Below are 16,715 nucleotides of genomic sequence, written 5' to 3'. Positions count from 1 at the left end.
ATTCAAGCAAGTGCTTCCCAATTACAGAATCTCAAGCCCCAACCCCACTCTCCTCCCTCTATTTATTCCCAAGTCTCCTTCCCCAGTCCTGACCCAAAAGATCGACTTTCCTGCTCCTTCGATGATGTCTGACCTGTTGTGTTTTTCCAGCTTCACATTTTATTGACTCCAAAAGGTAGACTTTGGTTTTGGGTTTTGCCAGTACAGGTTGGTTGGATACAGTTTGTGCTCTGACTATTACAAACAGCTGAAGGAACTGCAAGATGTACAGCCTTATGGACCTGGCATTGCATTGGCACTGAAATTCATATACAATGATGCAATATACAAATCATATACAACTGTAAAGAGTAGTAGAGCATCCTTTTGGGCACACAGCACCCCATTAATGGAAAATACTATCTGTGTTACCTTTGCATAATGGCAGCATGAAATGACTTGCTTAGTTTGTTGTTCAAATGTTTCAACGTGTTGCCTCTCCCAGGGCATTCTGAAGTAGACGAAGCACTGTTCAGGTTCAGAGTGGCAGACTCTGGCTCGATTGCATGTATGAGTTTGAGATTATTCCGTTAGTCACAATAAGTACGAGTCAAAAATCTTCAGAAACGAGACTCTCACCAAGAATAATTTTCTCATTCATTGCAGGGACACTACACTGTTGCCACCACTCTAATCAACATTCTAGCTATTTATCATTCTCAATGATTATAGCATAGAAAGAGGCCATACATAACAGTTGCCAAATAAATTCAGCTAGTCCCATTCCCCTCCTCCTTCTATATGACCTGGCAAATTCTCTCTCCCAGTGCTTATCCAATTTCTTTTTAGAACCCTATGTTGAATCTGGCTGCACTCTCTGGTAATGCATGCCAGATCATAAGCACTCATGTAAAAATATATTTGTGTCACTATTTCTTCTGTCATTTATCTTAAATCAATGTCCTGATTCTTGACCGTTCTGCCAACGGACGTGTCTTTTTGGTGTTTTGTGCTTCTTGATATAAAATATTGAACTTGTCAATGAGTTACTACTAGTACATCCTTGTCAGACAGTCTGGATTCAACTTGCAGTGGCTCCACTGAATTGATTCCAGGCAGTGTTTTCCATATCTGTGAACAGTGCCCTCTTATTGTCACATACAGTGTAACCTCGATTATCTGAACATCAATTATCTGAAAAAGCTCTCAACGTCCTGTAAAAACGGCATTAGGCAACTCAGCATTCAGTTCACAGTTAAACAGCATTATGGCATGCAATGCCGGATAACTGAGGCATGTTTGATAAACAGCGGTCAAATTATCGCTTGTTTACAATCGGATCAGTTATTCGAACAAAATACTCCCCACTCGTCTTGTTTGGATAACCGAGGTTGTAGTATATATCAAGACTGGCATTATAGTTACAGTCCTCTGACACTGGAGATCAACACTGTCCCTTCTTTAAAAATGTTCTATTCCTACCTAATAAGTTTCACAATGGAATCTTTAAATTGGCACCAGATCCAAACATAGCCATTTAAAGGACTTAACTCCTGATTAGAAGTGTCCTTAAAAAAATGAACTTAGCAAATTTAGCAGTGGGACCATCGTGAAGCTGCAAACCAATGCTAAATTGATATGCTTTCCAGACATTTTATGCCCCAGTGATTGAGTGTATAGCATTTCAGTTTCTACCCCAAACAACTCATTTTGAGCAACATCCTGAGCTTCTAAAGGCAACTTACCCATAGCTTTCTTTCGTTTTGCTAGGATTTCCTCAGCCATCTTCCCCTCCTCATTTAGTTCTTGTGGCGACTCCTTTAGTGTGACTCCCTGAAGGCATGTCCGGAGCAGGGCTGCAATGCGGGTCGTCTCTTCTCTTCGTGTGCAGTAGACAATAATGGAATCCAAAGAGGCAAATCGATCCCCTTGGATCAAAGTTACAAGAGCCTGGGCAGGAATGAAGTTAAACAATTTACCACAATAAAAAAGCACACATATAAAACACAAAGTTGATATTCTAAAATATTATTTCTGGAGCAAAGTTTCTGCCACCTACAAGGACAAAAGCAGCAGAAATATGGGAAGATCATAACCACCAGCAAACTCCCCTCCAAACTTGAAAATATAGAAAGTGGCTGGAGGAGTAGGCTGTTGGAACCTGGTCTGCCATTCACTAGGATCATGGCTGATCCTTTACCTCAGCACCATAGTCCTACTCTCTCCATAACCCTCGATGCCTTTAATATGTAAAAAAAAATCAGTCTTTATAACACCATTCCTGCAGGGTTGCAAGGATAAAAACCTGAATCATTCTACCCAATAGCACTTTGTTCAAGGCAGCTTTTCAAAGGCAATTAGGCAAGTGGAATAAATGCTAGTATTCTCAGTGATAGAGCTGAAAATGTGTTGCTGGCAAAGCGCAGCAGGCCAGGCAGCATCCAAGGAGCAGGAGAATCGATGTTTCGGGTATGAGCCCTTCCTCAGGAATCTGTCTGACCTGCTTCACTTTTCCAGTAACACATTTTCAGCTCTGATCTCCAGCATCTGCAGTCCTCTCTTTCTCCTATTCTCAGTGATATCCAATTTGAATGAATGCATGAATTAACTTCATTGTCACATGCTCAAATGAGTACAGTGAAAAGATCATTAGTTGTCACTTACAGCGCCATCTTAGATGCCAAGGTACAGCTTCTTCAGTTACAGACTACTCACAGTGTAACAGTGTCACTAACATACTGCACCATCTTAGGTACAGAGTAGCTAAGTCCAATCCAAAAGAGAAAATGCTGGAAAATCTCAGCAGGTCACAGCTTTGACAAAGGGTCAGTTAGACTCAAAATGTCAGCTCTTTTCTCTCCTTACAGATGCTGCCAGACCTGCTGAGATTTTCCAGCATTTTCTCTTTTGGTTTCAGATTCCAGCATCCGCAGTAACTTGCCTTTATCTAAGTCCAATCCTTGGTTATAGAATAGCATCATTTTAAAAAGTTCAATGTTCATCTGGTCTAACTTCAATTTAATTTGGGTCTTGCACCCTCATACACCACATTATTGCAAACAAAAACAGAACTTGTTGGAAAAACTCAACAGATCTGACAGCATCTGTGGACAGAAAGCTGAGTTAACGTTTCGTAACCATATTATTGCATATTTTTACACAGTTACTAACAAGAACCAGATGGTTTTCGCTCTCACGCTATCCTTGCCAGCAAGGACCACATCCAGTAAGTGATTAAAAAGCTCCCTTCTACAATGGGCTATTAACAGTCCGACTCTCAGGCTTTACCTGGTCTCTATCCCGGTCAGTAGACACACTGAGGAATAAATTGGCTGGTACATCGGCAGAGCGAACAGCTATTCCTTCTCGCTCCTGGATCCCAAGGTGATGTGCGATATTCTGGGCTGTCGCTAGTGTGGCAGTGGCTGTTAATCCCAGCAGGCATTTCACTCCCAAACGTTCCTTCAGGACCTGCAGATCAGACAAAATAATTGACTAAAGAATAAACATAGTGAAACTCTGCAGGTTACTCTCTCTAGTGTTACTGACATTTGGAATTTAAATTGAATTTGTTCATTCACTGGCTGAAGTTCTGACATAACTGAGAAAAGGAGCAATTTAATTAGCCTACTAGCTAAATGACAATAGTGTTCAGTGCGTCACTGATTTTCTTTTCAAATTCCTCCAATAACCCTCCCTCATCTCAAAATGACTGATTTGTGATAGGATGCAAATGCTTTGGCACTGCCTATGCTCGAATAGTCAAGTGTCCAGCACTTGGTCTTTCTTTAGTCAAACAATTTAGCACATAAATGATCATATCTCAAGGATATGCAGCCATCATTAAGGGCTCTTCTGGTCTGGTCATGTCCCTGCCTCTGAGCCAAAAGGCCCAAGTTCAAGCTCACCTGCTTCAGAGGTATGATGATAATCCATCTGAAGACAGTGATTAAGAATATCTGTACAGCCATGCTCACTCTGTCCTCAATTTGACCAATTAATCAAAGGCATAATTCCAGTGAATCTGTTTAACCTTCAAATCTTTCCCAACAGAAAATGCTAGAAATACTTAGCAGGTTAGGCAGAACCTGTGGAGATAAGTACCTCAGATCAATGGAAATTCAGAATCCGAATCACCATCAGAATCAGTGAAAGTTCATCAATCTGAAAGATGGATTCTGTTTCTCTTAACAAATGCTACCTAACCTGCTGAGCTATTCCAGCACTGTCAACTTTAATTTTGGATTTCCAACATGTACAGTATTCTACTTCTGTAAGTGATTGCTGACCCTTGATGTTCAAAACTAAAGACGTGAGCTCCAGATGGTATCTAACCAAGATCGTGTACAATTGATGCATTCGCACCTCATTGCATTTGACCAACACCTTTGAGAAAACAAACATGCCATCATATATTATTACTAAAAACAGAGTCAAAGCTTTTCATTTTACACTCAAAATTAGGGGACAAGATACAGGCTTGATTGAAACAAAGGACACCAATTAAGTTACAGGATAAAGGTAGCTGGGTGACTGTCAGGAAAGGGTAAGAGAATAGGCAGACAGTGCAGCGATCTCCTCTGGCTGTTCCCCTCAATAATAAGTATACTGTTGGGGGGGGTATGACGTACCAGGGGAAAGCCAGCGGTCAGGTCTTTGACAGTGAGCCAGGCTCTGTGGATCAGAAGGGAAGGGGGAGAATAGGAGAGCAATAGTGATAGGAGATTCAATGGTTAGACGATCAGACAGAAGATTCTGAGGTCGTGAACGAGACTCCTGGGATGCCAACATCAGGGATGTCTCCGACTGAGTCTACAGGATTCTTAACGGGGAGGGGGAGCAGCCAGAAGTCGTGGTACACATTGGTGATATAGCTAGGAAAAGGGAGGAGGATCTGAAAAGTGAATGTAGGAATTTAAGTTGTGAGCTAAAAGGCAAGACAAGCAGAGTAATAATCTCAGGATTGTTACCAGTGCCATGGGCTAGGAACAGAGAGCGAGTGTAGCTGATCACATGGCTGCAGAGCTGATGTAGGAGGGAGGGCTTCAGATATGTGGATCATAGGGATACATTCTGGGGAAGATGGGACCTGTACATGGAGGATAGGGTTGTACCTGAACTGGAAGGGCACCAATATCCTGGGCTAAAGGTTTTGTTAGAGCTTTACAAGAGGGTTTAAACTAGTTTGGCAGGGTTTGGAACTGGAACTACAGATCAGAGGTTGGGGTAGCTGGTGAACAGGCAGGTACAGCGTGCAGAGTGTCTTTGAGAAAGGATAGACAGTTGTTAGGGCAAAGTTGCAGTCAGTGTGATGGTTTGAAGTGTGCATGTGTGCAAGAAGTGTCAAGAATAAAGGGTGATGAACTTAAGAGCATGGATCAGTACTTGGAGCTACGATGTTGTGACCATTACAGGATATCACAGGTTCAGGAATGGTTGTTACATGTTCCGGGGTTTAGATGTTTCTAAAGGAAGAGGGAGGGGAGTAGCCAGAGACTTTTCCCCAGAGCAGGATTGACTGGCACACGGGATCATAGTTTTAAGATATTAGGAGGAAGGTATAGAGGAGACATCAGAGGAAGGTTCTTTACGCAGAGAGTTGTGAATGCATGGAATGCGTTGCCAGCAGTGGTGGTGGAAGCAGAGTCATTAGGGACATTTAAGCGACTGCTGGATATGCACATGGACAGCAGTGAATTGAGGGGTGTGTAGGTTAGCTTATTTTACTTTAGATTAGGAATAATCCTCGGCACAACATTGTGGACCAAAGAGCCTGTTCTGTGCTGTACTTTTCTATGTTCTATGAGTAACATTGCTAATCAGAGATAGTATCACAGCTGCAGAAGGGGAGGTCGTCAAGGAGAGTTTGTCTGCTGAGTCAGTATGGGTGGAAGTCAGAAGCAGGAAAGCAAGTCAATTTATTGAGAGAATTGTATACAGCCCCCAACAGCAAGAGAGACACAGAGGAGTAGATTGGGAGCAAGATTTTGGAAAGCTGCAGAAGTAACAGGGTTGTTGTCTTGGGTGACTTCAACTTCCCTAATATTGATTGGAACCTCCTTAGTGCAAATAGTTTGGTGGAGCAGACTTTGACAGGTGTGTCCAAGAAAGATCCCTTACTCAACATGTAGGTAGAGGGGAGGCCATATTTGATTTGCTGCTTGGCAATGAGCCAGATCAGGTGTCAGATCTCTGAGTGGGAAAGCATTTCAGTGATAGTGATCACAACTCCCTGACCTTTACTACAGTCATGGAGAAGGATAGGAGCAGACAGTATGAGAAACTATTTAATTGGAGGAGAGGGAATTACAATGCTATTAGGCAAGAACTGTGGACTATAAATTGGGAACAGATATTCTCAGGGAAATGCATGACAGAAATGTGGAGGTTGTTTAGGGAGCACTCGCTGCAAGTGCTGGATAGGTTTGTCCCACTGACGCAAGGAAGGGATGGTATAGTGAAGGAACCTTGGATGACAAGAGATGTGGAACATCTAGTCAAGAGGAAGGAAGCTTACTTAAGGTTGAGGAAGGAAGTGAGGACTGCAGATGCTGGTAATCAGAGCTGAAAATGTGTTGCTGGAAAAGCGCAGCAGGTCAGGCAGCATCCAAGGAGCAGGAGAATCGACGTTTCGGGCATGAGCCCTTCTTCCTTGTATGCTGCCTGACCTGCTGCGCTTTTCCAGCAACACATTTTCAGCTCTGATCCCCAGCATCTGCAGTCCTCACTTTGTCCTCAATGAATACTTTGCTTCAGTATTCACTACTGAGAGGGAGCTTGTCGTTTGTGAGGATAGCATGAAACAGGCTGATATGCTTAAACAGATTGATGTTGAAGAGGAGAATGTGGTGGAAAGTTTGAACAACATGAGGATAGATAAGTCCCCTGGGCCAGATGGGATATTCCCAAGGCTACTACAGGAAGCAGGGAAAGAGATTGCTGCGCCTTTGGTGATGACCTTTGCATCCTCACTGTCAACTGGAGTAGTACCAGATGATTGGAGGGTGGCAAATGTTATTTCCTTGTTCAAGAATGGGAATAGGAATAACCCTGGGAATTACAGACCAGTCAGTCTTATGTCAGTGGTGGGAAAATTATTGGAGAGGATTGTGAGAGACAGGATTTATGATTATTTGGAAGGTTGGTTAGAGATAGTCAGCTTGGCTGGGCTTTGTGAGGGGTAGGTCATGCCTCACAAGCCTTATTGAATTCTTTGAGGATGTGACAAAACACATCGATGAAGGTAGAGCAGTGGATATGGTGTACATGGATTTTAGCAAGGCATTTGATAAGGTTCCCCAAGGTAGGCTCATTCAGAAAGGAGGCATGGAATACAGGAAAGTTTGGCTGCCTGGATACAGAATTGGCTGGCCCACAGAAGACAGAGGGTGGTGGTAAATGGAAAGTATTCAGAGGGATCTTAGGGTCCACCTCCTTAGATCCCTCAAAGTTGCCACCCAAGTTGTTAAGAAGGCATATCGTGTGTTGGCTTTCATTAGCAAGGAGATTGAGTTTAACAGCCACGAGGTTACGCTGCAGCTCTGTGAAGCCCTGGTGGGACCACATATGGAATAGTGTGTTCAGTTATAGTTACCTCGTTATAGGAAAGATGTGAAAGCTTTAGAGAGGGTGCAGAGGAGATTTACCAGAATGCTACCTGGACTGGAGAGTATGTCTTGCGAAGAAAGGTTGAGGGAACTAGGGTTTTTCTCATTGGAGAGAAGAAGGATGAGAGGTGACTTGATAAGAGTTGTACAAGCTGATGAGAGGCAGAGTTTGAGTGGATAGCCAGAAACATTTTCCCAGAGAGGAAATGGCTATCAAGAGGGGACATAATTTTAGGGTGATTGGAGGAAGTTTTCGGGGAGATATCAGAAGTAGGTTCTTTACACAGAGTGGTGGGGAAGTGGAATGCACTGTCAGCAGTGGTAGCAGAATCAGATACATTCGGAACATTTAAGTGACTCTTGGATAGGTACATGAATGATAGCAAAAGGAGGGTATGTAGGTTAGTCTGATCCTAGAGTAGGATAAAAGGTCAGTACAACATGGAGGGCTGAAGGGCCTGTACCATGCTGTACTGTTTTATATTTTATGTTCAATGTAAGAGGGCCAGAATACACAAGAGATGTATAAGATTCTGGTCAGACTGCATTTGGAATATTGTGAGCAGTTTGAGGCCCTGCATCCAAGGAAGGATGTGTTGGCATTGGAGGAAGTCCAGAGAAGGCTTCCTAGAATGATGCCAGGGATGAAGGACTTGTCAGATGAGAAGCAATTGAGGACTCGGAGTCTGCACTTGATGAAGTTTAGAAGGATGAACGGGGGGGATCCTGAATGAAACTTCCAGACTTCCAAAAGGCCTTGATAGTCAGCCTGGAGAAGATGTTTCCAAAAGTAGGAGAGACTAGGATTCAAGGGTACAGCCTCGGAGTGAAGGAATGACCCTTTCGAATTGAGAAGAGGAGGAATTTCTTCACCCAGAGGGTGATGAATCTGTAGAACTCATTGCCCCAGAGGGCTGTGGAGGTCAAGTTATTGAGTGTATTTAAGACAGGGATAGATAAGATCTTGATTAGTAAGAGGATTAAGTTTTGGAGACAGGGCAGGAGAATGGAGCTGAAAAACATGTCAGCCAAGATCGAATGGTGCAGTAGACCTGATGGGCTGAATAGCCTAACTCTACTCCTATATTTTATGGTTTAATACAACATCAGAATATGGTGCTGATTGGTGGATTCATCATTGGTGTGGAGACGCAGTTAACTCAACCTTAGTAATTGGATCAAGCAGGTACACAGATCAGTCAGGGTGTTACCAGGTGGTTGCAACGGGGATTTACAGTCGCTATGACACTTTTTCTCTCCCCAGTGAGAAAGGCACAATATAAATGCAACCGTTCTCTATATCTGTTCCTCGGATCACAGTTCTCTTCAGTGCAAGACAAAAAGTCCTTCCAGGAAATGCATCAGGGTGGAAATTGGGCAAGGCCAACATTACAATGCCCATCACATACATTACTCGAAGTCAGGGTGTCAATCAAATAGGTCACATGCTCTAGGAAGCATCGTCAGGAGAGCAGGAAACTGAAAATTTAATTAGATTCCGAATTTGAATTCAGATTATTTCCCTCAAGCTAATCCTGATCAAAGCTGCACTGCACAAGGGAGCCACCCTTCTAAACCACGACACCACTGAGGTGTTCCTCCCTTACCTTACACAGACGGAGATAGCATGGTCTGAAGTTGTGAGACCATTCCGAAACACAGTGTGCCTCATCAATACATGCAAAAGCCACTGGGGGAAGTTCGTGTGCAGGCGGGAGACAACTTGATCCAGCCCGACCACCACCAACAAGTGCTTCTGGGGACAGCAACAGCACATGGACCTTACCCTCTTTCACCTGAGGATTCAAAGATAAACATATGAATCCAAACCAATCTGAAATTACTTCCAATTACATTGAAACAAAAAAAAATATTCCTGCTGCAGTTTGTTTTAAAATACTTGATGTCTTTCAGCATATATTCTGCTCTGCAACCATCTGGTCATACACCTCAACATCACCAATCATCCAATGAGAAGTGTTGAGAGTGAAGTCAGTAACTGTTGCACATTGTGCCAGTGGTGAACGGGGCTCCAATCAATGACTAATTTGTCCTGAATAATGTCAAACTACATGATGTTATTAGAGCTGTACTCATTTAGGCAAAGTGTTCCATCATACGCCTGCCTTGCAGGTAAAGGATAAGCTCAGGGAAGTCAGTCATCACAATTCCCAGTCACTGACATGTTTTCATAGTCACGACTGTTCCAGTTGATTTTCTGATAAGTAGCGACTTACAAGATGTTGATGGTGGGGCATTATAAATATTAGTAAGGACAAGAAATATCACTGGGAGGTAGATATATTCTTGCTGGAGATAGCAAGATGGTTGTAGGCAAATAGGGATGGGAATAAATGCTGGCCCAGCAAACAAATAAAGTGAATTTAAAAATGATCATTGCCTGAAACTTGAGTGACATAAACATGACAGTACTTGCTACTTGGTACCATGAGACCAAAAAGTACAGATTGCTTCAATAGAGGATAAAGGCAAAAAGCTGCAACCAAAGGCCTGCCACATACTTGGAGAAACAAGACAGCAAGAAACATCACAGGTGACTGTATATCTGATGGATCCCACACAAAGGTGCTTTAAGTTAGGCCTGTATTTTCAGTGTTTCGAAGAATAACGCACATTTCATAGAAACCTACAAAACTGTTAAATATAAAAAAAGAGTGAATGCATAAAGAACGTTTTCACAAGCTCTGGGGTCTATAACCATGAGACAGTCTCAGAATAAAAGGCAGGGCATGTAAAACTGAGATATGAAACAACCCCTTCACTCAGAGGGTAGCAAGTGTTTGGTATTGTTCATCCTCAAGGACTGTGGAAGTCCAAAACAGAAGTCATTAGATTTCTAGTTACTAATGACAAGGAATATGGGAATAGTGCAGGCACATGGCATTGAGGTAGATACTCAGCTTGGAATAGTGGAGCAGGCTGTAGGGGTTGAATGGCCTACTTCTGCAATGTTCTGAGCATACCAAGGTTTAAAAACTACACACAGACAGTTACAAGGATGTACCCATACAGGATTAAGGGACACTTTCTTTTTTATGGCAGGGAGCTAATCTTTTCTCATCTCCTGACTGTCATACTCACTGTGAATCCAGAAATTCAAAATGTGACACTATAATGTTTGAGAAGTAAAAGTTCCCATAGTTCAAGGCATGAAGTAACAAACTGTACAAGTGAAGTTTTTGATGGCTCTGTAAAGTTAACATATGCAAGGACTAGCATCATTTGATATTAAAAACCGAAAGAACTGCGGATGCTATAAATCAGAGACAAAAATAGAAATTGCTGGTAAAAGCTCAGCAGGCCCAGCAGCATCTGTGGAGAGAAATCAGAGTTAACGTTTTGGGTCAAGTGACCCTTCCTCAGAACTTTGATATCACCGAGCTGTACTGGGGACACAACTTGTTTCAACAGCATATTTCTGAACCAAAAATGCTTTCCAGTAATGCTTTTGAAATATGGATAATCTCTCAGAATCTTTTAGCATCAGTATTCAGCAGACTTGTACCGGAGTTTTTATGATGATGACAGCATTGCTGCTTATCTAAATGCTTATATTTAAAATGGGATTAATGGAAACCTGGAGCAAAGAAATAGTATCCTCACTCCAAACTGTACTGTAAAACTGGCATCCATGTATCCCAAAAGATGATAGAAATAATTGGGTTCTTTCCATTTGAGAGAGTGGATGCTGTCTAAAATAGCAGTGGGAGCACAGTGGCTCAGTGGTTAGTACGGAGTGCCAGGGACTCAGGTTCAATTCCGCCCTCAAGCAACTGGGTGTAGAGTTTGCATATTCTCCCCATGTATGCGTGTGTTGCCTTCCACAGTCCAAAGACATGCAGGTTAGGTGGACTGGCCGTGGTAAATTTCCCAGGGATGTACTGTCTAGGTGGATTTGCCATTGGAAATACAGGTTTGCAGGGATAGGGTAGGAGGTAGGTGTGGGTGGGATGCTTTTCTGAGGATCAGTGTGGAATCGATGGGCTGAATGGTCTGCTTCCACTGTAGGGAATCTACGATTCTAAGCAGAGTCAACATCAGCTTTCAAAAGTGGAATTGAATAAACACTTAGACAAATATTTGGAGGCTAAAAGGATAATTGAAAGGAATGAAACTAATTAAAGTATTCTTTCAATGAGCCAGCATACCCACCTGTATGGCACAGTTCTCTAAACAGCTCAAAGAATAATTGAAACTAGGTCAGATTGTCATATTTCTATAGTTGATGAGCACAATGAATCATTAAATCTTCAGCTGACCTTTGCAATAGCTGCTTCTCTCTGTGTCCTTGTCATACTGGAGTGGATACAAACTGCCTTTAGGTTGGAAGGAAGCCCCGAAACCTGTTAGAAAGGTACAAAATAAATATGCAAAAGTCAATTAGTTTCTCACCAATAACCTGATATCGGGGCACAATTTTACACGGAGTGAACTAACAAAGGGAGCTATGTGCATATGCCATCGAAGGTGACATAAAAGACAAGTTGAATGCAGTTTATAAAGCATACAACATCCAGGGTTTTATCAATAATGACAAAGTAAAAAAAGAAAGGTTGCTATTCAAAGTTTGGGAGAAGATTTGTAGTTCGGGTGCTCGTTGTTGTGGTTCTGTTCGCCAAGCTGGGAATTTGTGTTGCAGACATTTCGTCCCCTGTCTAGGTGACATCCTCAGTGCTTGGGAGCCTCCTGTGAAGCGCTTCTGTGATGTTTCCTCTGGCATTTATAGTGATTTGTATCTGCCGCTTCTGGTTGTCAGTTCCAGCTGTCCGCTGCAGTGGCCGGTATATTGGGTCCAGGTCGATGTGCTTATTGATTGAATCTGTGGATGGGTGCCATGCCTCTCGGAATTCCCTGGCTGTTCTCTGTTTGGCTTGTCCTATAATAGTAGTGTTGTCCCAGTCGAACTCATGTTGCTTGTCAGCTGTGTGTGTGGCTACTAAGGATAGCTGGTCATGTCGTTTCGTGGCTAGTTGGTGTTCATGGATGCGGACCGTTAGCTGTCTTCCTGTTTGTCCTATGTAATGTTTTGTGCAGTCCTTGCATGGGATTTTGTACACTACATTGGTTTTGCTCATGCTGGGTATTGGGTCCTTCATCCTGGTGAGTTGTTGTCTGAGGGTGGCTGTTGGTTTGTGTGCTGTTATGAGTCCTAGTGGTAGCAGTAGTCTGGCTATCAGCTCAGAGATGTTCTTGATGTATGGTAGTGTGGCTAGTCCTTTGGGTTGTGGCATGTCCTCATTCCGTTGTCTTTCCCTTAGGCATCTGTTGATGAAATTGCGGGGGGTATCCATTTTTGGCGAATACATTGTATAGGTGTTCTTCTTCCTCTTTTTGCAGTTCTAGTGTACTGCAGTGTGTTGTGGCCCTTTTGAACAGTGTCTTGATGCAACTTCTTTTGTGTGTGTTGGGGTGGTTGCTTTCGTAGTTCAGGACTTGGTCTGTGTGTGTGGCTTTCCTGTATACCTTTGTGGTGAATTCTCACCAGGACAAGTTCAATCAAAGGATTCAAGAGGGACTACTCTCTGAAAAGGAACAATTTGTAGAGTCACGGGGAAAAGGCCGGGGATTGCCTCTCAGTGATTTGCTCCTGCATAAAGTCAGCATGAACAGGATAGATTGAATTGCCTTCTCCTGTGCTGATGTTGCATATTGCTTGTTGTTCCTTTCAAGATTTATAAGTTATTCTCATACCTGATATAAAGCAAACAATAGATCAGTGATTTTTTTCTGCCCTTAGGCCTCACAGCACCAGGGACCTGGGTTCAATACCAGCCTCGGGCGAGAGTCTGTGTGGAATTTGCACATTTTCCCCTTGTCTGCGTGGGTCTGCTCTGGGTGCTCCGGTTTCCTCCCAAAATCCTAAGATGTGCAGGTGAAGTGAATTGGCTGTGCTAAATTGCTCATAGTGTGCAGGGATGTGTAGGTTAGGTGAATTAGTCAGGGGAAAATGTAGAGTAATAGGGTAGGGGGATGGGTCTGGCTGGGATACTCTTCAGAGGGTCAGTGTGGACTTGTTAGGCCGAAGGGCATGTTTCCACACTGTTGAGACTCTATGAGGCTATCCCAAAGCAGTTCATATCCAACCAAGTACTTCTTTCATTTTTATTTTTTTTCCGGAGGATCTGGGCATCACTAGCTATATCATTATTCCCATCCCTCATCGTCTCAGAAAAGGTGGTGTGCTGACTTCTTGATGTGCTGCAGTCCCTGAGGTCTCGGAACACCACATTGCTGTTACAAAGGAAGTTCTGTGATATTGATAGGATTCCAAGTCAGGATGGCAGGTGTCTTGACAGGGATCATGCAGGTGATGGTCCCAGGCACCTACTGCCCTTGCCCTTCCAGGTGGTCAAGTTTGTGGGTTTAGAAGAGTGAAAGTGTTACTTGCCACTTATTAGCCAAAGCTTAAATGTTCTCCATGTCTTATTGCTGGACCCAGCTGGAGGCTTGGAGTCAGAACTGCCGTGGGCAGTAAGAGGCTTGTGAGGCCGGTCAGACCACATGTGGATGCCCCTGTGCTGATCTACTGCAAAGTAATGTTTATCCTTTTAACTTTACGTCTTACTTTATAACTTATACTATGAATCACTGTAAGGCAATGTAACTTTTTTTCTCCTTTATTTCTCTTTCTGTATATAAAAGTTTTACCTAGCTACTTTGTACCTAATGAGGGACAATAAACCTGACAATAAAGCTAATTCTAATTCAGTATTTGAGGAATCACAAATGATATCGAATATTCTGCAAACCTCTGGTAACATTTCCCTCTACTAATCTCACAATAGAAGGAAAGTCATTGATGACACAGCTGAAAATGGAATACTACACTTAGGAATTCCTGCAGTGATGTCCTTGGATTGAAGTGATGTCCTCGGATTGCAGTGATGTCCTCCAGCAACTGTAACCTTTGTGTTACATATTATTCCAATCAGTGGAGTGACTGTCATTATTCCCATTGCTTCCAAGAATCCATACTCAGTCAAGTGCTGCTTGATGTCAAGGGGAATCACTCTTAACTCACCTATGGAGTTCAGGTTTTTTTTTAAAACCACAATTAAAATTAAAGATACAAATAAGATCAGCAGCTAATAGGCCTTAGGAAAATCCAAACTGAATGTCAGTGAATAGCTCATGGCTAAGCAACTGCACACCTTCCATCACTTCCCTGATAACTGACAGTAGATAGATGGGGCAATTATTGGTTCAGTTAGGTCAGTTCTGATTTCCGAGTTCTGTAGAAATCATACTGGCATCGAAACATGAACTCGGTTTCTCTCTCCACAGACAGTGCCGGGCCTGCTGAACTTCTCCACGTTTGCTCCTGGTGGCTGCAATATTTGTAAAGCTGGTTCAGTCGGTTTCTGATCAATACTGATCCTCAGCTGTAGACAGACAGTCAGGATTCTGTGATGGAATGTTGTTGGACTGAAGAAAATGCAGCAGCCAGTTTGTTTCAGTATGATCCCACAGACAGCTGCAAAACAGATAACCAGGCTTTTCAGCCCCATCTGAAAGACCTTGTGACAGATGATGCCTGACCTGCTGTGCATTTCCAGCATTTTGTTTATATTTCAGAGTTCTCAGAGTGCTTAGCCTTGCTTCCATTTAGTAACCTTAAACTATCAGCACTTTGCATGGAGTACTAATACCATAATGTATGCCTGAGTTATAGTTTAGGTTTGTGACTGAGAAGTAACTGAAGCTGGATTGGTACATCATCTGTTAGGGTAAAACATACTTCATAATTTGTCGAGTTAGGAGTTAGACAGAACAGGACTCGAGTGTAATGATCCTCTGGGTTATGAACAGATGCTGTTACATTTTCTAAATGTGTGAATGTAGTGAGGGTCACTCTTTAAAAACAGATACACTATACGATAAAGAAAATAAACTGAAAATCTCACCTGATCATCCATCAGCGAGACAAGAGGTGAAATCACCAAGGTGATGCACTTTGACCTCTTGGCATACAGGTATGCAGGTAATTGGTAGCAAAATGATTTCCCCATTCCGGTGGAGAGCACAACCAAAGTAGAAAGACCTAGTTTGGTGACAATGGACAGAACAGACACCAGACAAGAACATTAGGCACCTCTGAAAATGTTGTATTCAAGTGTTACATTTTAATTAACTACTTAAGTTGTACAGCAAACTTTTTATTGACCAGCACCTATGGGACCAGGAGTGTACCAGTTATCAAAAATTCTGGTTGATCAAGAGGTCCACATAATCAATGTAAAAACACAGAGTAATGCAGGTATACACATCCCTGTTATACTTTATTTACAACATAAATCACTTAAGTAATGATGCAACTTTGCCTTAAATTTTTTTTAAAATGTACTGTCAGAGAGACTTCTCACTCGCACTCTCAGCTGACTACTCAGACATTGTGAAGATTGCAATAATACAGTAAATGTCTGCTTTTGAGGTATATAATTTTTGCTGGTTTAATCAAGTGTGCCAGTTCACAAAGTGCTGGTTCAAACAAAGTTTGAAGTTACTTCACATGCTGAAGCAGAGGAGATATGACTCATTCTAATTGTCACAAGGAAACGAATAATTCAGTAAAGCCGTCACACAGATGAAGCCTTTCCTCGCCTTGCTTCTCACGTCTCGCAGCCTTCATATTGAGTGGCTATGTCATTTATTCCTGTTTGCAGAACTTTATTTGACAGTGTGGGTTTCCACATAGTGCCAATGGTTACAGTATAAGCAGACTTCCTAGCTGGAGAGACTGCACCACTATTGCCATATGTATGTTACTGAAACATGGTCACTGCCTGAACCAGTTTGTTCTTTCTGACATACCTGATAAAATTCTCATCACGGTTAATTCCTGGCCTGGTCTGAATGAATGGTACCCGAGCTCTGTCAGGGCTTCAAATACCTCTGCCGGAGTAGCTGACAAAGAGAGTTTAAAAAAAAAATTAATAAATGTAGTGTTGCCCAAATCCGGAGCCTGAGCTGGTAGCACACATCACCAGGTCACAAATCCCATTCCAAAACCGGAGTACAAAAACCTCAGGCTGACAGTACATAGTCCTACACTTTCAGACAAATCATTAAACCATGGAACCAAACACTCAACAGGACAAAGCAAAAGAC

At 42.6% G+C, this 16,715-nt stretch overlaps 1 protein-coding gene across 1 annotated transcript in view; it reads right to left on the bottom strand.

Annotated features, from left to right (window-relative positions):
- recql4 (RecQ helicase-like 4) overlaps positions 1-16,715 on the bottom strand; it is a 77,730-nt gene that overhangs the window by 37,090 nt on the left and 23,925 nt on the right. The window contains exons 11-16 of the mRNA XM_043690894.2: positions 16,419-16,511; positions 15,512-15,648; positions 11,867-11,950; positions 9,194-9,382; positions 3,268-3,450; positions 1,725-1,929 (exon numbers count right to left, since the gene is read on the bottom strand). Of these exons, the coding sequence (XP_043546829.2) occupies positions 1,725-1,929; positions 3,268-3,450; positions 9,194-9,382; positions 11,867-11,950; positions 15,512-15,648; positions 16,419-16,511 (891 nt within the window). The remainder of the gene's footprint in view (positions 1-1,724; positions 1,930-3,267; positions 3,451-9,193; positions 9,383-11,866; positions 11,951-15,511; positions 15,649-16,418; positions 16,512-16,715) is intronic.

This window comes from Chiloscyllium plagiosum, unplaced genomic scaffold, assembly GCF_037043375.1.
Source record: "Chiloscyllium plagiosum isolate Xiang-an unplaced genomic scaffold, Cpla_swu_hap1 HiC_scaffold_5, whole genome shotgun sequence".
Classification (NCBI taxonomy): Eukaryota; Metazoa; Chordata; class Chondrichthyes; order Orectolobiformes; family Hemiscylliidae; genus Chiloscyllium; species Chiloscyllium plagiosum.
Note: the sequence above shows the minus strand (reverse complement) of the source record. Positions and strands in the feature narration are given on the sequence as shown.